This window comes from Bemisia tabaci, chromosome 10 (genome assembly GCF_918797505.1).
Source record: "Bemisia tabaci chromosome 10, PGI_BMITA_v3".
NCBI classification, from domain to species: Eukaryota; Metazoa; Arthropoda; class Insecta; order Hemiptera; family Aleyrodidae; genus Bemisia; species Bemisia tabaci.
The window spans coordinates 36,054,945-36,078,143 of NC_092802.1; the positions used below are offsets into that span (position 1 = coordinate 36,054,945).

The 23,199-nt window shown below is 41.1% G+C and overlaps 1 protein-coding gene across 1 annotated transcript; it reads right to left on the reverse strand.

Moving 5' to 3' along the window:
- Positions 1-5,692: 5,692 nt before the first annotated feature.
- LOC109033248 (uncharacterized) lies at positions 5,693-22,142 on the reverse strand. The gene is made up of 5 exons (XM_072304818.1): positions 22,139-22,142; positions 18,554-19,107; positions 16,187-16,639; positions 12,302-12,458; positions 5,693-10,926 (listed from the first exon to the last, which is right to left on the reverse strand). Exons 1-5 carry the CDS (start codon positions 22,140-22,142, stop codon positions 9,932-9,934), a joined length of 2,163 nt encoding a protein of 720 aa, XP_072160919.1. The 3' UTR covers positions 5,693-9,931.
- Between the last annotated feature and the right edge of the window lie 1,057 nt (positions 22,143-23,199).

The window sequence follows — 23,199 nt, forward strand, 5'->3', positions numbered from 1 at the left end:
TTTAGGGTTTTAAGACTCTGGAGTTCAAGTCCGCAGAAAAAAATACAAACATGAAGAGGAGGCTCTTCTCAGATTTACTTTTCATCTATGCCGAGGGCTTTTGGAAATCAAATTTCATCCGTCATCATTAGTGTTTGTATTCAGATATGACATTTGTGCGTTGACAAGTGTGACGCTCTTATCGAAAACGCCCGGCAGGGGAGCAAAAAATACTTCGAAGCTAGCTATGTTGCGTATTAGAGAATTAAAGGCGCCTCGGTATTACAGGGACGCGCTTGTCATCCTGTTTTTAGTCGTCCTTCCGAGTCCAAGCTAAGGATTTCTGCCGATAGATTTGCCCAGTTTTTTTATTGACAGCCTGGTGCAGTCGATCCTTAATTTGATTGGTGATATTTTGTCGATTCTTCAAACCTTTAGTGTTTTAAAAAACGAAAAAAAAATGTTGAAAAAACCTTGGTACTCATTCAAGTACTTTCAAGTAACTGCACGAGCCATGAATTCTGCAAGGTCACCTAAACTGATGTGGATGAAAATATAGTGGTAATGATTTTCCTGTTTTTCACCAGTGAAGCCGATAACTCAAGGTCATGAAAAGTAAATAAATTTTTATATTTCAGCTCCTTGTTTTTGAACGACTGGAACAAACTGCTTAGACCTTGTGACCTGAAGTTGGAAGGACGAGAAAGTTTTGAATGATTTCTCATACAAATCAGTCGGATTTTATTATATCAGTATATGTTACATACAGTGTTCCTTGTAAATTAAGTGAATCATATAGATCTGATCTGTCGAGTTCCTCTATCAACAATGGGCAAGTTTTTTCTCTTAATTTTCATATTCATTCATCTTAATACTTTCGGAGTCCATGGCATTTTCGATTTACAAAAACAAATTTTAATGGAGTACAGGTGGGAGTCCGCAACATCATTAGTGTTTAATGTATGTCGAGAGATAGCGGACAGAACCGAGCTACGGTTATTCTACATCGTAGAACTCGATTCGGACCCGTCTTTAAAGCAAATCCCTCAAAGTTTTCATGATATCTCAATTCAGACCATCTCAATATCTCATCAGAGTGAAATCAGTGGTTCGGTACTTACTGAGCACAGCAAAAATATGATATTTTCGGTCGATGATATTGGTGAGTTATTCGATTTGATTTTCTACACAATTTCACCATCCATCGAAGAGAATAACAAATCGCTAGGAAGTCTCGATTTCCACGAATGCCCGTTAAAGAGATCATTACCTCATTACTGCATACAATTTGATGGACGCGTTCTCTGGTCAGCAGAAAGGAAATCGTGTACTGAAGAGATACGAATTACATCTGGCGAACTGGAAAACCGCTCAATTCTGAGCGATTCAGTTTTCAATGCAACGCGTGGATTGTATTTCAACAAAATCTGGAATTCCAAAAACCACGTAATTTTCCTTTTGAAAAATGTTGGGTCCATTCCGGGAACTCTTCGCAACATGACGCTAAAAAATCGTGAGACTGATGTATCTGTCACTCTGATGTTCTGTTTCAAATTTTTTTGGCGGTTTTTCAAAGGCCACAAAGCCATCATTTGCCTCCCGGACGGATGCACGAGATACGATCCTTTCACGGAAAACCTCATCTCTTATCAACACCGAGACCGGACTGATGACGCTTTTTTCGAATTTTCCTGGAAGAACATGCACAAAAAGCCACTGAAGATTTTAGCAGACTTTTCTCAGAGTAAACCTCTGAAAGTTTCAGCTCGTCCAACGTGGAGCAGTTGGTACATATTCCAGGAAATCGTTCTGAGTCACCAGCGCGCTCTTTTAACTGTACGGTACAACTTGCAAACAACCCGGAAGATGACGGTGTGGAATTTTTTTTCGAGATAGAGGACGGTCAGAACCCAAGTAGCATTTTTCAACGGAAAAATCGCGATTTTATCGCCGATAAAGTCGCGATTATCCTCGATTTTATCGGCGATAAAATCGCTAGGATCATCAACATTTGAGCGATTATCCTCGATCTTTTCGCGATTTTATTGCGATTTTATCGGCCCGAAAAAATTGCGATTTTATCGCGATAAGATCGAGGATGATCGCTCAGATGTTGATGATCCTAGCGATTGATAAAATCGCCAAAAAAAAGGGGTTAAAGTTGTCAGCCGATTGCCGTTAGGTTCAGCCGTCAGGTCCTTTGACGAAGACGAGCGTAAAATCCCCGGAGCCTCCGCGGGGATTCGAACCCCAATCGCTACGGTGGAAGGCCAACACGTTGTCACTATGCTATGACCGCTATATGACTTCATGTGCGAATTGAAGCCTCTTATACATGGATCGGCGCTTCGCAACCTCACAACTTATGTCTTTGCGTTGACTGACACCGATTTTTCATTGGATTTTTTTTTTTTTTTTTTTTTTTTTTTTTTTTTTTTTTTTTTTTTTTTTTTTTTTAATTTTCCCTCCTCTGTATTTTATTTCATACCTTGAAATACGGTTGGTAAAATAAGGTTCTATTGGTAATCTCATCATTCTGTCTCTGTAAAATTACCAATAATAGTGAGATGGCAAAGTTACCGATGGACCTTGGGAAAAACGCCAATAGTTTTTATCGACTGTGGTAGAATTACCGAGATAAAATGGTAAAGTTACCGGGATTGATTACCAATAAAAGTGGTATTCTTACCTGAAAAAATCAGTAAAAATACCGGTTTTCAAGTAAGCTTACCAGTCTGTCTTTGTAACATTATACTAATAATTGATAAAAAAAAATGAGATGGTTAAGTTACCAACGGATCTCGGTAAAAACGGCGGCGGCGGAATAGAAAACATCTTTCATATGCGTCATTCATGCGTTAATGAAAAATTGCAATTTATTGCAATTTTATCTCTATAAAATCGCGTTCGATAATATCGCGATTTTGTTGCAATTTATCGCGATTTTTCCTCCTGATAATATTGCAATAAATCGCGACGTCGATAAAATCGCGATACATTCTCCAATTAAATCGCAATTTATCGCGATCACTGCTACTTGGGAAATTCGGCTTCGATTTGATTTCCTTTCAAAGTGGGATCGTTTTAGAAGGGACCGAGTACTCCGAGCTCGATTTCTCCGTCACGGTCGATACGGGCGCTCTGTGTATTGCCACCCCACACAGCGGGTACATGTCGCAAGGGTTGGTGATTTTCAAAAGTTTTACACCGGTCGTTTGGGCATCCATCTCAATCACGATCACCATCCTCGGTCTCATCCAATACTTTTTCCAACTTTCGCAGTGCGAAGTGTTCCGCCGCCTCTACACAAACGCAGAGATCGATTATTACAGAGATACCTCTTCCTTGTTGATAGTCTACGAGTACTTCATCTGTGGGAATCTCCCGTCTCTACATCTCGGTCGTCTTTTCACGGGGAAACTCCTCTTTTTAATCTTCAGTTTCTCTGCCTCCGTTATCTCTACAATCTTCCTGGGTAGTGTGATGACACTGCTCAGCGATAGAGTCATGTACCCGGAGATCGACTCTTTGAAGGCCTTGGAAAAGTCCCAGCTTTTATTCAAACTTTCGAGCAAGACAAACTGGAGACACTTAGTCTCCTCGATGAGTTGAACTACTCTCAGGAACTTAAAGGGCGATTGACGGATAATTTGCGTTTTTACGTTAATTATATCAGCAATGTTATATTTTCGGACGAGCGATGCATCGATGCCCTCAATGAAACCGAGTCTCCTTCGGAGATATTTCCAGCGGTTAAAGAAATCTTTGGAGATCTGCTCGAGGAGGCGGAAGAGAACGTTCGGTCGATGGCGGAGGCGGACTCCCTCCTGCTGAGTTTACCCTCGTCTTTCGCGTCGAAAGAAAACCTCCGCGTGAAACATCTGTTCAAAAATCAGTGGGTGGAGTATCATCTGATGGACGAATACATCATGACGCACCCGGTCATAATCTTATTTTTGAAGAATTCGTTTTACTTCGAGAAGTACAACCAGATGATCACTCGGTTTTTGGAAAGTGGGATTGCCAGAAGGATTTTGGAGGCTGGAGGGGCGGGCTTCCTGGACACGGAGAGGTTGGAAGTATCGACGGTCGATGAGCTTGATAAAGCGCCACGGGCGTTTACTGTTATTAATGATTTACAATCGGCGTTCATCGGTCTTATCATCGGGTTGTTTTTGAGTTTTCTGGCTTTTGTCGGAGAAATTTGCGTTGATTTCTGTCGGCACTCTGGCGCAGTCAAGTATCTAATGCGGTTGAAAATCTCTCTGTTGAAAAAAATTTAAAGAGAAGTTTAAAACGTCAAATTACGAATCCAGAAAAACGATAAACATTCGTCTAAATCGAAATCGATAAGTAGTGTTGGCTAAAGTCGAAAAACTGCAACGTTGCATTTCGATGCATATGTCTTATATGAGGGGCGTGGAGGACAAGGCACATAAGTGCAGCTCTTGCAAAAATTTGAGATAATAATGATTTCAAGTAAAACTAGTGAGAATGCATATTCTGTGAAAAATTTGCTTTCAAATTCCAATTTTTAAGCATCAAAAAGTTAGTTTGAAGTTTCCTTCCGCCCCAAGCATCCATGAAATTTCGAAACTCCAAACACGTATTTCTCGAAAGACCAAAAACTTCACTTACGCGCCTTGTCCTCCAAGCTCCTCATATATGTATGTTTTTTTAGACAAAAACTAATATCAAGAGTTTTGCTCGGCATTATCTGTAAATTTTCTCCACGTTTCTTGAAATTCTCACAGAAAATTTGAAGATGGTAGTTTGGTTAATTTTCTTTTAAAGCAAAGTAACTATCAGAAATTTTCGAACGCTGCAATAGAGATATTCATAAGTTAGTCATTGATTTACTATATCAATGGCCAAAGTGCATGACTGCACGTATCTCCATCGTGGTATTTTTTCGGAGATAAAGAGGCCAACGACTTTATAGCTTGAAATTCATTCATAATATTCTGCTAACAGAGAAAAAAAAATCAAGGACGTTTTTGAGAAATTACGTTCGTTAGTTTTCCGAAACAAAAATGACAAAAAAATTGACGGGAAGTCTGCAACGTCACAAACGAAGGAACGTGATTCAAACTTTGGCCATCGATAAGTGTGATGTCCATAAACTCAAATATGTTGCATATAAAAAAATAAGAATCTACCTGATTCAGATTGCACACTAAAAAATTTTGGCCCGTTTTTGCAGTCAATAAAATTTCAACTACCACGAGAATTGAGTGATCACGAACTATCGGTATTTTGCGTAATATAAAAAGAACAAAAAACTCGTAAAATCTGACATTGATAATTTGCAAAACACATCGACGTTAAGAAGACGTATTTCTCCTTGCAATACTGCAAATCTCTTATCGTGTTTTAATTTTTCCTAAAATAGCACTCCAGTTTTTTTTTAAATTTTCTGCGAACAGTCCTCGCACTCGTTCAGAAATATTCACAGAAAATTTGGAGGAGATATTCTGGGTCGTCTTTTTTTAAAGGATGCAGTATCCAAATCGAAGATTTTGGAACGGTGCAATGAAGATACACATTTTTCGACTTTAACGATTGACATAAAGTTATTCTCAATATGGTATTTTGACTTGCGTAGATTTTGATTATTTTCTTTCATACACAGAAGCCTTTTTTCGGAAATATATGGTAACCTAAACCAGGATTCAAGGCTAAGGATATTTTAAGTAAATAAAGTCTGACAAGATTTTAAGGAATGAGTTTATTTTTTAAAGAACAATAACAGGGAAATCTTTGTTATTCACAATAATTAAAAATTTGAAAAATAAATAACCTCATTTACAAAAGAATTACACATACCTACTCTATGCAATATTTACATGATAGTGATTTCTTTCTCATGTTGTAAGTTAAAGGATTATTTGTGCATTTATTATTAGTGTTTTTAGTGGTTACAATCGATTTGCTGTATTTTCCGAGTTAATATGTTAGCATAGTAAAATAAGAATGATGTATGTTAACAGATATACCGCAAAAGAAATCAATTAATACAAGCACCATAAAAATGTCGTTATTAATCACTTATCACATTTAGCAAAATTTAAAAAAATAAAACCCTTAATTTTCTAGACCATCGCCTCGCAAAAACAAGAGAAATACTGAGGTTCGAAAAATGCGGTAGAACAAATGACTTATATTATATTCCTGTGTATCAATATTAAATAATGAAACTATGGAGATATGTGATACTCAAGTACTGACACACTACACTCCAGCACTACCCTTTGAATGAGATTTTCAGTTTTATACTCTCTCTTGTCAAATGTTTTAAGATGCCTAGTACTGTAGTATACTTAGTCTGATGGTCTATTCCAACTGACTGAAATGTCGATCAAAATAATCCATTTTTGAAGGTCGATCAAGAACATCACAGTATTCCCTGCGTTACGGATTTTGATTTTGCAATTTAGACGATCAGAAAATGAGGATGGCACAATAGAAAACAAGTAACATTTACATATTTACACAAAGACTAGGTGTACATTTAAAAAAATTAAAAACTTAAACTAGGTACAGATTCTGATAAAAAAGTGAACGACGTGATTTGTTCAGTTAGTTCAAATTTTAATTTAAAAGTATTCATCATAAGAATTTTGCTTAAATTTACAGTGTGGCAGATTAAAAGTAGTTGGACCAATCTTTGAAAGCATCCTTTGAAACTGCCCCGCGGGCTGATTATTGAAAGTGATAGACAAAGCTATTGACAAAAAGACAACATGGATATGGAGGGATCCTGTTGGTAGAAGCGGGTGATTGCAATGGATAAAGACGGTAAGTAATAGACTGACTAACGGAAACCCACGAGAAACCTGACAGTTAGTCCATAATTTTCTCCCTTAGTCTATAAGAACCACCCATTTCAACCAATAGGATTGCTCCATACTCCCTATGTCTTCTTTGTCTATCGCTTTGTCTATCAATTTCAATGATCAGATCGCTGACTTATACAATACATTATATAAAGCAGGGTAGATTCGAAGGGTAGCCTGCAATTTTGATCGAGATTTTTCTATGATAGAGATAAAAAAAATGAAGTTTGGAAGAAAAAAGAAAAAAACATGGGTAAGAAGAAACAGACTTCTGCTGTAGAGCATCTAACTTTTTTTTATTGAAGAGATCAGAGGAGGAATAAATCATTACTGTCAAAAGTCGAGAATTTTTGATGCCGACACCTAAAAAATTATTCTTATCCAACGTGTAAGCGCAATTATTTTCTCTACTCAGATAGGTGCTTTTGTGAGTGACCTAGAAATAAATGTTCCTGATAGAGAATTTGCAGGCGTCTGGAATTTGATGAATTTCATGTTTAAGTGGAAACTTCTGTGTGAACTGAACACGGGGATATCATTGGTTCATGAATTGAACAATTATTGAAGAAGATATGGCAAAATAATCTAATGAGCTAAAATACGTCTGTTAAAATGGGAAATGCCGCCAGATGACGTCACTAGGCGGTGCATTTTCTCACTTTTAGAGCTATTTTTATACTTTTTCCAATAATATCAGAAAAAAACTATAAAAAATACTGTGAAATTAGCTCTTTAAGCATTTTCAGACAAAGCAATAGAAAATGTGCATGCAAATTCTCCACTGCAACGTTTGAACATTCAAACATATCAGTATCAACAGATGTGAGGTTAAAGTATAGTTCAGTCGAAATAAAATTGAACGAAAAATGAATCAATCGCACCAGTGGCGATTCTTCCAAGTTTGCAACACTGTTTTTACCTCCATTTAAATGTATGTCAAACAATCGATTCCTGGTGAAGCAGCTTGTCTCACCTAAAATCGATATTTTCAATGGATTTAAAGGGAGCAAAAACAATGTTGCCAACTTGCAAAATCGCTATTGCATCGCACGTGGTCGGCATCAAACATTCTTATGACAGTGGTTTTTTACCTCCTATAAAGAAATGCAAAAAAAAAATAATTGAAAAAACAGAAAGAAAAATTAATGACTAGATAATACGCGAAGAACAACCGATTATCACTACACTTGGAGCTTATGATATTCTGTTTATCTTAACCTTAAATAAAATTCGAAATCGGAGTTTAGAGGAGCGGATTGTAATTAAGTTTTGATAATCATCATTTCAACGCTCTGTTGAGAGTTATTTCTTCTTATGATTCCTATCAACTTTAAAGAAATCGCATATGTGACATGGAGGAGACAAACAAAACTGGTATCCTTTCCAATTGGACAACAGTTTGCAATATGGAACTAGAATTTCTGGCTTAGTTCAGAAACAACGTATATACCATTCGTTTCCCTATGGACGTAAGTGTTTTTACGGATGAGCCAGAAATTGTAGTTCCGAATTTCAAAATTGAGTCCAATTTCCTGTCGGGAAACTGGCTGAAAGATTTTATCTGGATTAATCTGAGTCAGCCTGACTGTTAGCGTTGCATGGCTTTCCTATTATGTTTTACTTTTCTACCGAAAACTAAACAACATGGCACTTTCAAATATTTTGCGAGGTTTGAATTGATTTAAAAAATGTATTTACGAGGCCACGAGGTAGATATCGCTTAGTTTATCAGTTAAAAAATAAAAAAAAAAAAAAAAAAAAAAAAAAAAAAACAGGATGTGTCCTTAACGTCATTTTGTTATTAGGAACTAAAGTGTCTGGCTCATTTCTAAAATCACTTATTTTCATAGCGACACTAATGTTCTGGTCTGAGCCAGAAATTGTAGTTCCTCATTCAAAATGCAGTCAAATTCTGGTAAAAGCCGACCATATAAACCTCTAAATTTTTGGTAAGGGCGGTGGGTAACAGGCTCTCTCTTGCTCAGCTGAAGAATATGAGGTGCCCTAATTTCAGCCGGAATTTTTATGAGACGTACTAAAAAATCATTGGTGCCACCGATTTTGGGAATTGCAATTCATCCAATATGGACGATTTACAGGAGATCAGGTTAGAATTTCCACCGATAAAACATGTGCGCATCTTTCTGGGAGTTGAGATTTCCTGCAGTAACTTTCCTCGTATGAGGGTATTTGGTCTAAAAATATCTGAAATTTGAAATTTTTCGCGAAAAAATATTCAAATTTGAACCATTTCAAATCACAATTCGAGGCATTTTGTTGGCAAAAATTATGAAGTACAATTACGCCCAGCTCAGAACGCATTATTTTCTATTCCTTCCTCTAAAACTTGGTCCGGAAAAAAATTTTAAACATGTTTTTGCCGCTTTTTGATTGGTTCATCCGTTTGAGGCTTTTTGTGGGCTTTTGAGGACGAATTTTTAAAAAAATTCAATGAAGAAGAATTTGCATTATCGCGGGAGAATTAGAATTGAATGCTTCTCATTTAACTAGTGTAATTCTCGGCAAAAAGTCAAATAAAGTTTGTCAGAACTTCATTTGAGTTCAGATTTCAGAACTTAAATCAAAAGTTGGAAATCAGTAAATCCTTATTACATCAAAAACTATGTCACCATCTCCTTTTCTTACTTTGATTGAAAACTAAGATCAGAAGGACTGGTATAAAAGCCTAAAATTCACTGATCAATGAAAGAGTGGCACACTTCTCCCGTGGGAATGTTCTCCCTAAACATTCATCTGCCGTGCTAAGGAACCGTAAACGGCGTATGAACATTTAAATGTTTTCTAATTTTCCCTGTTAAGGTATTTTTTTATTTTTTTTTATTTTTAAGGAGATATATGAATATTTTTACTTGAAATTTTCTTTTTCTCCAGATCCAAGTGCAAGTAAAATTCGCTGAAAAATTACATGAAAATGGTCTCCACTTTTTAGAAAATTCATGATTTATCAAGAGAAATTTGGCAACGTCCAAAAGCTCATACGACGTTCCTCCTATGCACGGCGCAGATATATATTCTAGGGCTGCCAGTGTACAGATCCACGCGACGTCACGACACGATGGACCGGAAACTCAATCGAACAGCCCTGGTTTCTTCCACTACAATACGGTGGTCGCATGGAGCTTAATATACCTGGAGTGATCGATTTCCGGTTGAGGGAGGGGCAGGAAACACTGGTGCTGGGCCGGCTTGGCCCGCTGGAACAACCGCCTCATGAGGTGGTACACGACCAACAACAAAACCATACTGAACACGAAGAAGCTCAGAGAATACACCACGCTGAGCGTAGCTTGGGCGCGGTCGAGCACCGTCACGCACCTGACGTGGGGGGCGGAGCCCTGCCTCAGCGTGGCGCACACCTCGTAGGGCCCGCGCGGTAGCCCGCGGAACGTAGCCCACGGGGCGGAGCAAGTGAGGTTCCGCCTGGACACGGCCACGCCCCGCGCCGAGACGACCACGCCCACCGAACACGCCTCCGAAGTCGTCGACGACAATTCGACCGCCACGCTGATGGCACCCGAAGACGTGAGGTTCGTCTCCAAGGTGTTGATGAAGGGTTGGGTGTTGATATGCTGGGTCGTGATGACGAGGCTGATGATATCGCTGCAGCCGAGGACGAGGGCGCGGGTCTCCGCCTCCTGGAGGGTGATGCAGAACTTGTAGCTCCGCCCCGTGTGGAGCACGCCCCCTGGGAGGGACACGAGGAGGCGCTTCGAGTCGGGGACCAGCGTGGAGTTGCAGTGGAGCGGTTGCGAGTGGAGGAGGGCCTCGTGTTCGTAGACGAGGAGGCTGTCGCAGGAGTAGACGGTGGGCGAGTCTACGGCCCAGAGGAGGGAGAGCCATTGGCCGTCGTACTGGAGGCCGTGGAGGCGGACCTTGGAGGGCGCTGGGGGAGGAGGCGGTGGAGGAGGCTCGTTGGAGTCCTCCAGGGCGCCGCAGATGAGCTTCGAGGGCGGGACTTCCTGGAGGGGGCCGTTTTCCAGGGAGGGCGGGGTTGTGCAGACGGCGCTGGCGCGATCCGGCGCCGGTAGGGATGAGTTGGCCAGCCAGTGGGCGAAGTCCAATAGGCTGCAGTCGCAGTTCAGTGGATTGTCTGTGGAAAATAGAGAAGATGCTGATTAGAGGAGGGGTTGCTACCTTGAGAGCCTTACTATTTGTTTTGGAAGATTTGGGGTTTTTAAGAGGCATCTATCGAGGTATGGAGTTGCTAAAAGAGGACTCAATAAAATGGACGGTTTCTATTTGGACGTATTTCTATGAAATGGAACTAAGCGCCATAGGAGGAGGAGGGTAGAGAGGGGGGCTTGGATTGGCGGCGGAAACGGGCGTCGGGCTCATTCCGCCCTATACTCGCAATGCTTTTTCATGGCGCTTAGTTCCATTTGACAGAACGCGCTATCCGGCATTCTAAATTCCTCAAAAGGAACTCAAATTGGCGCTTAGGTCCGTTTGACAGAAATACGTCTATTTCAATTTCATGGTCTAGATAATTTCTTCGAGATGCACAGAGGTTCTCAAGAAGGAATTGAGAATTTGCACACAAAAATTTGATCGCATCATCTGAAAGTACCTAATGAGCTATTTTCGCAGTATTTTTCATAATTTTTTTCTGACATGGGAAATTGGAGAAAAATGGATGTAAAAGTTAGAACATGGTGGGCCTTACGACATCATGGCGGCATTTTCCATTTAAGGAAATGTATTTTGGCGGATTAGGTTATTTTGTCATATTTCCTGCAATAATTCTTCAATTTAGAAACCGAGGATATCCTCGCACTCAGTTTTCTGAGCAGTACAATTTTAAAGATGAAATTCACAAAATTTAAGACACCTGCGAATTCTCTATTGAGTACATGGACGAAGACACGTTCGTAAAAGCACCTAACTTGAAATCAGTAGCAGTTATGTCATCAGTAAAATCGTCTTTTCTCGCACAAAGGGATGTCTCTCCTTAGGGGGCGCGGAGGAGGGAGGTGGTTTCACTGGAGGTGGTTCAGCATAACTAGGTCCAATTAGAGTCCCTTTATACCCAGAGTTAAGACAACTCACTTTTGGTTCCGCTCAAAGTGGCCTAAAAAAAAATCCAATTCTGATTGGTTCTCGCTCATGGAGGCCGAAACGAGTGCACCAAGATGGCGGTACCTCGAATGTGAACAAGAATAATGAAAATATCACCTAATTGTGGTTTATCAAGAGTAACTTGTTATTTCTATCGGTCCAAAATGAAAATAGATTAAGAAATTATTCACAAACCAATCTCATTTTCTTTTTAATTGATCAATTTGTTGATGTTGTTGTTTTTGTGTGACAGACATCGCAGGATTCCTGATCCTTATCCCTCAATATCGTTCGTTTGGGTGCACTCGTTTCGGCCTCCATGGCCAGCCAAGGCCGGCTGCCAGTCAGCTGATAATCGAGTTGTCTTAACTCTGGGTATAAAGGGACTCTAGGTCCAATTGATTTCTTACCTGCTAGAGTGAGCCTTCGGAGATTGGTTGAATCGAGGACATGTTTGGCAACGATGGAAATATCGTTGTCATCTAGATGCAACTCGCGGAGCCTCTTCAGCGGCGTGACTAGATCAGTGGTAAGGGCGCGCAGAAAGTTATGGCTTAGGTCCAGCACCTGAAACGAGGAAACCCAAAATCAGTTTCAAATATTTCTTCGTGTAGATGAGAACGTTAGGATGACTGAAAATTGGACGTAATTCTGTCAAACGGAACTATGTGCTCAACGACATGAGCCCTGTTATGCATACATTCTTATGTGTCTCAGAGCTCGTGTCATGATACATATCGACGGCGAAACTACCAAACCACGTATCTCGGTTTGCGACGTCGCAGACTTCCTGTCATACTTTATTTTTCGAATGAAAAACTACTTAACATCCAGTCTTGAAAATTTCTGTGATTTTTCCGCTTTGTGCGGAGAAAATTCCGTGAAAATTTCAAGGAATGATATTGATTTGGTCTACTTCAAAAAAATAAAATGTGAGCGTAGATTTTTAAACACCGCAAACGAGATACGTGGTTTGGTAGTTTCACCGTCGATATAGTTTCGTTTGGTAGAAATACGTCCAATTAAATCGCTTGTCTCGAGGCGTTGACTTATTTGGTGTTATTTCGGCCTTGATAATCAGTTTTTCTGCTCGTAATTTTGCACCTAGGTACATCTGTTGCAGGCAAATAGTTAAATAAGGCATTTAATCAAATGCTCAGACAGTCAGCCGAATTTCGACAGACTAAGAAATTTGTATATTTGTTGCGCATTGCTGAGGCAGACTCGCCCACCGGGAAATCGGGAGGCTACCGGTGGGCCGTGGTCAAAGACAGTGCGGCCGGCGCGGAGCTAGCGCATATTAGCGCCTTACAAGACCGCAAAATACTTCATGTATTGCGCGTATACGCATAGTAGCGCCTTACAGGCCTGGAGGATACTTCATGCGTTGCGCGTAAACCACAGTGCGCGCTCGAGTCGTTGAAAGGTCGTCTTTTCTTGAGGTTTGTTGTTGGTTTACGATTGTAGAGATTTTGCAATCATGTATGTTTTCTGGTGAGAATATACTATATAAGTGGACATTTTTCAAGTTGGAATGCTGTTACGTTCTATCGGCTGGAAAACGTCGAACTTAGCTAACTCCCAGAGAAAGGAAGTGAACATTTTTTTTTATCACAAACGCGGCCAAATTTCCAGGGAGATATACTCTTGGTATCGGTATCATATTCACACAAAAATGAACTCTAGCAATCTAACCTAACTTCGGCAATTTTTGAAAAATGACCTAGGTACGCCTATGGCTAATATCGAAAAATTATTGGGGGGGGGGGGGGGGGGGAGATTTCACTGCGGCACCGGAATGGGCCGGTCTGTTGGCGATTTCCTGGGCCGTTTTGAGGAGTTAGTCCGCTTCTGGCAAATTGCTCATGAGGATTCAATATTTTTGGAAAAATAACTGATCAACTGTAAATACCCTCGGACCCTCCTTGTTCCTTCCTCTGCAAATGCTTCTATGCATTTAAAATGTTGAAATTGTGAAAATTCTATGTATCATGACACGTTAAAACTTTCAAGATAAATGTTCGTTCAGATGCTAAAAATCGTTAAAAATACAATTGTATCATGCAGATTTTTACAAAGAATTCATTCTTACTGGAGCAATGAATTATTTTGTCTAAAATTAGGGGAAAAGATCAGAATATCGATCTAAGTAAGAATATTTGACTATTTGCCTAGGCATTTGACAAAATGCCTGATTTTACTATTTGCTTACGACACATTTATGCCTAAACAATATCGATCCACCAAAGACACAACTTTCGATTTTTTGGCTCTGAAGATGATTCGATGGACGCCATATTTTGTGTCAGAACGGCATGGGATATATCGCATCGATTAGTTCCATTTTTTCAGCTACTCGTCATTTTTCTCGAATTTTGAGATCGCAATTCTGTTGTCAGTAGACTAAAGAATTCACTTACTAATTGTGACAAACTTCAACGTAATAAAGGCGTGGTTTTTTCAGAGGAAAAATATCGTAATCGAGTGCAGTTTCGATATCCGTATCGAATGCGATATTTTTCATCTAAAAAAACCACGCATTTAATACATTGAATTTGTTTGTCAAAATTGGTAAGTGAATTCTTTAGTCTCCTGACATCAGAGTTGCGATCTAAAATTCGAGAAAAATGACGAGTATATAGCTGAAAAAGTGGAGCCAATCGATGCGATAAATCGCATGTCGTTCTGACACAAAATATGGCATCCATCGAATCACCTTAAGGTGAATCCAGGGTTTGACTAGGGATACTTCAAGATTAGAGATAGCGCCACCAGTCACCACTGAGAATTTCACTTTCCTACGACGATTACTGAAATAGTATTGTTCATAATTAAAAAAAAAAAAACAGATCCACAAGATATAGCTTATTTTTTACTCGATTTTTTGAGCCAAAAATATTGGCAATTAGAATTACAAGCGCAGTTGAAACTTTCAGCTCAGCCGCGGCGGCCGAGCGCGCGACCGTATCCCTCGTGTTCTGTCTCTCTCTCTCTCCCGTTGCCGCAATGAGAATTACTTTCCGCCGTAGTTACGACTTTATTTTTGGGAATTTTGAGGAGATTTTTTTACTGAGTGTTCCTCAAGTATATTGCTATATCCCCTGAATCCCCAATCTTGAATAAGTATCATGGTTTTTATTATTTTGGCGAATATATACGGCTATTCTGAGCAGCGCGACGTGGTGGCCAAATCGCGAAGTTCCAAGCCTGGATTCACCTTATTAAATTGGAGAAAAATGCGACGAGTAGCTGAAAAAATGGAACCAATCGATGCGATAAATCGCATGTCGTTCTGACACAAAATATGGCGTTCATCGAATCACCTTACACTGGAAAAAAAACACATTGGATCTGGAGTCAAGACTCTTCAAAACATTGACATGAAAAAATACTCTTGATTCAATCGGATTTTTGCTTGAATCAAAACGAAATCCGCTTAAATTAAGAGGCTTGGTTCTTGATTTAAGCTAGATTCTGATGGAATCAAGAGTACTTTTTCTTGTCGATGTTTTTAAAAGTCTGGACTCTAGATACAATGTATTTTTTTTTCCAGTGTCCAAATTTAATAAAATTGCTAGTATATCATTTGACTTAATCGGATTTTTGCTTGAACCAAAGTCTGACCAGAGCCCAAACCAAAGAACCAAGCCTCTTGATTTAAGCTAGATTCTGATTGAATCAAGAGCACTTTTTCTTGTCGATGTTTTTAAGAGTCTGGACTCTAGATCCAATGTGTTTTTTTTTCCAGTGTGAGTCTTTTTGAAAATGACAGATTGTGGCGGCGCGGCACTCGCACTCACCAGTGCGCGTGGCGTGCTGACGCGCCCGCTCGACGCAATTCCGACCTTCGGCCGCTAGTTGCAGTTCGATCGCTCGGTTCCCTATCGCAAAGCTGCAAACCAGCCTGGTGGGGAGTCGGCGATCGACTATAAATAGTGGCCGGAGCATAGGCCGGGCACCAGTATTTGATCAAGATTTGTAGAAGACCATCCAGTCGTAGTCATCGGCCCGTCCCGTAAGCACCAGGGCTGAGACCCGAACCTCCGCGGCTCAGACCCGTACTACCATCACGCCTCGGAAGCGTACACCAAACTCGGCTCAGACCCGAACCCCCCCCCCCCCCCTCCCCATCTCGTAGCCCACTCTCAAACCTTAGACCTGTTCATATATATGTGTGTGTGAAACCAATAATTGAAATAGTATAAATAAATATGTGTCAATGAAGCCCTCATAGTTCCTCCTTATCAAAACCCAAAAACCACCCTCCTTACAAGATCCGATTCTAGGGTGCTTACCTGCAACTTGCTAAGATGAGCGAGCGAGGCCCCCGAGATGGCGATGATCCTATTGTGACTCAGGTTGAGCTCGACGAGGGTTCCAGCAGCGCGGAAAGCGTGGTCCTCAAGAACATCGATCTGATTATGGTGGACGGCCAGGGAGGTGAGGTTGTCCATCCCGGCGAGGGCCCCGCGGCGGACGCTGCCCAGTTGGTTGTGGCTCAGGTTGAGGGTCCGCAGCTTGGCGAGCCGCGGGAGGGCTGTGGGCCCCAGGGCCCCGGCCAGGATGTTGCTGCTCAGGTCCAGTTCCTGGAGGAGGTGGAGACCCTGCAGGGCCGCCACCGGGCCGATCCGCAACCGGTTGCCCTGGAGACGCAGCACCTGCAGCTCCAGCAGGCTCGAGAAGGAGTTGGCCGAGATCCACGTCACCAGGTTGTCGCTCAGGTCCAGGAATGTCAGGTTCGGGAGGCCCTGTCACAAGAAATAGTACGGTCAGAACGGTTGGACTACATTTGGACTGAGTTTAACAGAAATGAACCAAGCTACATCAGTTGTTGCCAAATTTAACACTTTATTGCATAGCGTTGCATGAAAGCGACAAATGGTTTTCAGCTTTATTTCTATGCTGGAGTATTAAATTGAATCAAAGCAAGAAATTATTTTTGGGGAACATTATGAGTCTGATCTCCTTACTTTAAAAAAACCATAAAAACCGATTCCAACTGACTCTATTGTCGAAAAAATAGTGTACAGTGTAGATTTTCTCTCCAAAATCAACGATTAGCTCATGCAACAACGGGTTAATTGGGCAATGTAATTTTTTACGAGAGATCGTTTGTGCGGATTCCTTTGAAATTTTTAAGGAGTTAGCTTCAAACTAAGGAGGATTTTCACTGAAATTTGAACGATAATCTGCACAACCGTTTTCATGAAAAAAATTAACTTGCCCGATTAAATTTGGCAATAGCTGATGTGGCTTGGTTCCTTTCTGTTTAACGCGGTCCATTTTGCAATTAAAAATTGCTATTTTTTGGCTCATACATGAAAACACCTGTCTGCATAGGGGACAGTAAATGGTAGAGAAGGAGGGAGAACAGGGTGTGTAGAAAAAGAAGAAAGAGAAGGAGAATAAGAAGACTTAATTAAGAAACAGAAGCAAAGGAAAAAGAAGAGAACTAAAAGGAAGAGGAATACGTGGAAGAAGAAGAAGAAATGAGGGGATGAGAGGATAACAATTAAGAAGGGAAAAAGAAGAAAGAGAAGCAGGCAGCAGCAAAATTGACAATGTATCAGAGGAAATTCAGGATCACCTCACTGACCATGTAACGTTATTCTTAGCATAGCAGAATAGTGTGGGGCTGGCAACGGATGGAATTTTTTTCCACGGAGAACCACTCTTTCTGGCTCTTTTTTTAAAAAACATACGTGCTGTTACTTTCCATATGTAGATAGAAGTTTTCATGAAGGAGCCAGGAATAGTGGTCTTTCATTCTTCCGTGTAAAGGAGGAACGTCGTATAAACATGCGAATGTTGCCCAATTTCCTCTCAGAAAATATGAATTATGAATATATTTTAAATCAAATTACGAACAAAATTCTCAGTAAAATTAGGGAGAAAATAAATCATCCAAGAATTTCCCCGAAAATTTGTGGCTTGACCGAGAAAATTTGGCAACGTCTGAAGGCTCATACGGTGTTTTTCCTCAGCACGGCAGTATTACACTCCTGCAAGCACTTCTTTTAGTGCATAGCGTGTAAGAATTAAGAAATCCAGGATGATACACTGAAAAAAAATATCGGTGTATTTACCAAGAAAAGGGTGAAATTACCGAGAATTCAGGGTTCTATTTGATCCCAATTTTTTCTTGGTAAAATTGTCATTTATGGAATTGGTAATTTTACCGAGAAATCTCGGCAAAATTATCGAACTCTCTCGGTAATTTTACTGGACCTCGGTAAAAACTCCAATATTTTTTATCGACTGCGGTAGTATTACTGAGATAAAATGGTAAAGTTACCGGGAATTGATTACCAATAAAAGTGGTATTCTTACCTGAAAAAAACATTAAAAATACCGGTTTTTAGGTAAGCTTACCAGCCTGTCTTGGTAAAATTACCAATAATTGGTAAAAAAACTGAGATGGTAAAGTTACCAACGGACCTTGGTAAAAACGCCGAGGATTTTTTTCAGTGTGTTATATATCCTTACAGGTCCTCGCACCATAAAGTAAAGGACGTATAACAAGGTATCAAGGCTACTATTCATTCTTCTATTATTACTTAAGAATGAGAGACAATAGAACATATTAGTGGACAATCAATACGCGATTCTGTGACCAGCGCAACTGACCCATTCAGAAATTGAGAGCGGAGAGCTAAACGTACCTCAAACGACGAATTTTCGAGCCTCTTGATCCTATTATGCGACAGATCCAGCCTCTCGAGCCCGGCGAGGAGGCTGAGGGCCTCGGTGGGGACCCTCTCGAGGGCGTTACTCGGGAGCCCGAGGGCCTGGAGGGGGGCGGCGAGCCCGAAGAAGGCCACCTCGTCCACCTGCGCGATGTCCCCGGAGGAGACGACGAGCCCGTGGAGGGACACGCCCTCGAAGAGGGGCCCCGTGAGCCGGAAGACGTTCTGGACGGTGACGTCGAGCAAGGACACGGCCGCCGACGGAGGGAGGCTCCGCAGGGCCCCCGCGATCGTGCTGAACGTCTCGGTCCCGTTCCCGGAGCAGCGGAGGGTGTGCGGGATGTCGCACGAGCAGGATGACGTCACTTCCGGGCAGCGCCACTCGGGGCTGTCGGCCAGCACCGCCGCCCCCGCCAACAGCAGCCACCAGGCCAGGTACCTGCAACAGAGGGAATTCAGAGAACGTGAGGGGCTGATCAATGAGACTCGAGGATTTATACAGAGATAGTAAAAACGCAGTCGAAAATATCCTGGAATAACCGAAAATGGTCGGAAATGGCATAGATCAAGCGGATTATTGGTTGGATAATTAGTTTGGTTCGAAGGACGAACCAGGCCAGGTACCTGCAACAGATGGAATTCAGAGAACGTGAGGGGGCTGATCAATGAGACTAGAGGATTTATACAGGAGATAGTAAAAACGCAGTCGAAAATGTCCTGGAATGACCGAAAATGGTCGGAAATGGCATAGATCAAGTGGATTATTGGTCGGATAATTGGTTTGGTTCGAAGGACAAACCAAAACCCGAAATTTGTTGCGCTGTGTAATCGGCCCGTTTTAAATCGTATATTAGGGTTATTCAAAAGTTACGCACCACTGGCCATAACTTCAGTTCTAATTATGATATCGATTTGCGGTTTGTGGCGTCCTTCCTCATATCGAGGGGGAAACTTTTTGAGGTACTTTTCAGTTCTTCACCCCCCCCCCCCAGGGGGAGGGGGCGGGGGGCAACTCAAAAATTTCAAATGGCAACCCCCATCATGTGATACATCGTTAGAAAGAGCATGAAAAAAGAAAATTTTTGGCGCAAACCGGAAGTCAATCTGACCCCCCTGTCAAAAGTTAGGGGGGTCCAAAGGTTATTTAGGGGGTCCGTACCTTCATTTTTTAGAGTAGCTTCGGCGGCTCTTGGACATACCGTTTCTCTTTTCAAAGAGTCCTCGAATACTCCAAGTCTGATACCGAAGTCTTCATATTGCCCCCGGGCCACCACAGCCCCTCCGTAGGGGGGGATGGGCCTGTTACAATGAAACATTGCATTAAAATGCGAAAAGTCACAGAAGAGCTTCAAACTTAGCATCAAATCTGAGTGGAACTTCTTGCCAATGTTAACGCAAACACAGCCTGCGACTTTAAAGTAAGTTCTCAAAACTCTTAGCCCCCTGCCCTTGTTGTTAGTGGGTGTGTGTAGTGGTGTTGTTAGTGGGTTAAGGCGCCTGGATACAACTATTCGTGTTTCACGAATGTGCAATTGCGTGTTCATAATTGAAGGCACTTTCTCTTTTCTCAAGTCTTTAGAAATGCATGAGAGTCGTCGTTGATTGTAGCACCTGAATAACAGAATGCCTATACAGAGAAAATAAGTATTACACCTCAATCTTCTTACTACAAAAACGAAGTGCCGCTCTCTCTCTAATTGGTCATCGAATTTCAGGCTTTCATGGATTTTCTGATTTCAAACTACTGAAATAATTTCTGAAAAAAATTTGATGGATTTTTTCGCCGAGAATCATCCTTTTACGAAAGTTTCATTCATTTCTCCCACGATAAAACGAATTCTAATAATTCGGTTTTGTTTTCACTCGGATATGTCCATCAATTGCTAAACAAAGAGTGTCTGTTTGCCCCTAAGTGCTGCCGTGCTAAGGAAAATCGCCTTATTAACATTCAAGAGTTCCCTAATAACCTCCGATAAAATGGTTATTTCTGAGAAAAGTTACATATTTTCCCATGAAATTTTTCAAATAATTAACTCTGATCGCAGATAAAATTCTCTGTAAAATTTGAAGAAAAATATTCACAGATTTCCTTGAAAAGCCACATTCTATAAAAGAAAATTTGGCAACGCCTGAAGGCTCATACGGCGTTCTTCCTTAGCACGGCAGAACACCTCTGTTGTGAAATAATTGCTTAAGGTGCCGCCGCACTACGGGCGGGCAGTCAGCGCGAAACGCGCATTGGCGCCTACAAACCTAAGTGGATACTTCAAGCATTCCGCAATGCGTGAAGTATCCACTTAGGTTCGTAGGCGCCAGTGAGCCTCTCACGCTGAATTTTTGAGCTCCTCGTCTCAACTACTAAAATTACGTCACCCTGTTTTTTCTTGAACAACATGTTAAATGTTTGCGTTTTGTTATATAACTGTATATAGAATCGCATTTCGCGAGTTGTTAATAAACATAATTATGTTATGTGTGTTCTAGTAAAAATTCCATTCCTTTGTTTGATTAAAATATTAAAGTTTGTATGTAGTTCAGGAGTTATTTTCCTTTAAATGTTCTAGTTTCATTCATTTATTTTACTTTATTTGTTTAGAGGACGAGATAAGATTTAGTGAGTTTGCTGGGCATACTGCTCGGCAGGTACCTAGGCATCAAAAATGCGCACACCCTCAAACTGAAAACATTTTTAATGTCTCAGCGTCACAGCATATTCATTCAGATTTTCCGCCTCTCAGATTTTACTACCTATCACAATTTTGCGAATCCGCAGTTTCGAAGACTTCATTGATTTTTCGCGCACCTGCTAGAGAGCTCTTGTCATTCCCTGTAGGAGTCTCAAATACACGCGCAATTTCAGTTACTGTCACTTCAGAATTCAAGATTTCAAGGGCATGGATGATTAAAAAGAAAAAAAATTAAGTTTATTCAAGGATTCTCAAGCATCGAACCATTGAGGTTATAAAATGTAAAATGACCTATTTTTGCATGGATGAAATTTAACTACTCTACGGCCCACGACTTAGATACGATATGCATGAAATATGATTTACGACAAATGCAAATATTTTGGTCTTCCTGTTCTCAATTACGGCGACATATTGCTGTGGGAGGGTCATGTAAGGAAAATAGTTTTTTATCGTTTCTTATTGTGTTAGTGAATGTTTTAGATTATCTCTCTCAAATCATTTTAGAATCTTATTAAAATTGGAGGTTGAAGAAAAGTTAAAAATTACGTGAAAAATGTTTCATAGCAAAATCAAAGTCAAGGTTGGATTCATCTTAATTGCGTTTAGACGTAAAGTATATTCAGTGATTTTAAGGTGTCCAATCTGAAATCCCAAACATGATAATTTCGTACCAATAAAATATGTGCAACCTTTCTTCTTTGGCGCTCCTGTCAGTCACTCTAATCGCTTCCAGTTCCGGACTTCAACGACAAATGGAGCACAGGTGGGGATCTATTACATTAATGGCATTTCGCATTTGTCAAAACATTGTGAACAAAACCGATCTGCAGTTATTGTACATAATAGAACTCGATTCGGGTCCACCACTTACGCATTTCATCCAGGGTTTGCACGAGAGCTCAATTCAGACCATTTCAGTATCTCATCACAGCAAAATTACCAGTTCAGTGGTCACTGATCACAGAAAAAATATGATCTTCACTCTTTATGACTTTGATCAGCTATTCAATTTATTCTTTTACACAATTTCACGAGCAGGTTCATCCAAACTGGATGTGGAGTTGGGAGAATATCCTGAAAGGGATTCAAAGGGACGTCCATTTTTGTTGCCCAGAACTTACCTCGTTGGTGTGTTAGGGTTGACGGACGTCTGCTCTGGTCAGCAGCAACTGGTAGGAATAAATGCAGTAAGGACGTAAGTATAACGTCCCGCGAACTTGAGGACGGCTCAGTTCTGAGCGATAGGGTTTTTAATGCGACCCGCGGTTTGTACTTGAACAAAATTTGGAATTTCAAAAACCACCTAATTTTCCTTTTGAAAAATGTCGGGCAAAATCCCAAGAACTCCAGTCTGAAAGCTCATTCCAAAATGACGCTTGAGACGGATTTATCTGGTGCTCTGACTTTCTGCTTCAAATTCTTTTGGCGCTTCTTCAAAGGACACAAGGCTATCATTTGCCACCCGAACGGCTGCGAGAGATACGACCCCTTCACGGGGAGCCTCATATCCTTCAAGGGCTGGGACGATACCGAAAACGCTTTCCTCGACTTTTCGTGGGGAAACATGCATAAAAAACCTCTGAAAGCGATGATGGACTTTTCCGGGCAGAAGGGCTCGAGGATTTTCATCCGCCCGTGGAGCAACTGGGTTCCCTTCCACATCACCATCATCGAGCACCTCGAAAGCTCTTTGAACTGCACCCTAACGTATCAAGACCTCCCTGCTCTCGGTGCAGCAGACTTTTACTATGAGACCGACGAAAGTTTGAAACTCGGCTTCGATCTGGTCATGTTTCAAAACGGAATCATGTCGGAGAAAACTGATTATTCTCGGCTTGATTTTTCCGTCTGCGTCGATACGAACGTCCTAGGCATCGTCGCCCCGCGCAGCGGTTTCATGTCGCAAGGTCTGGTTGTTTTCGAGAGCTTCAC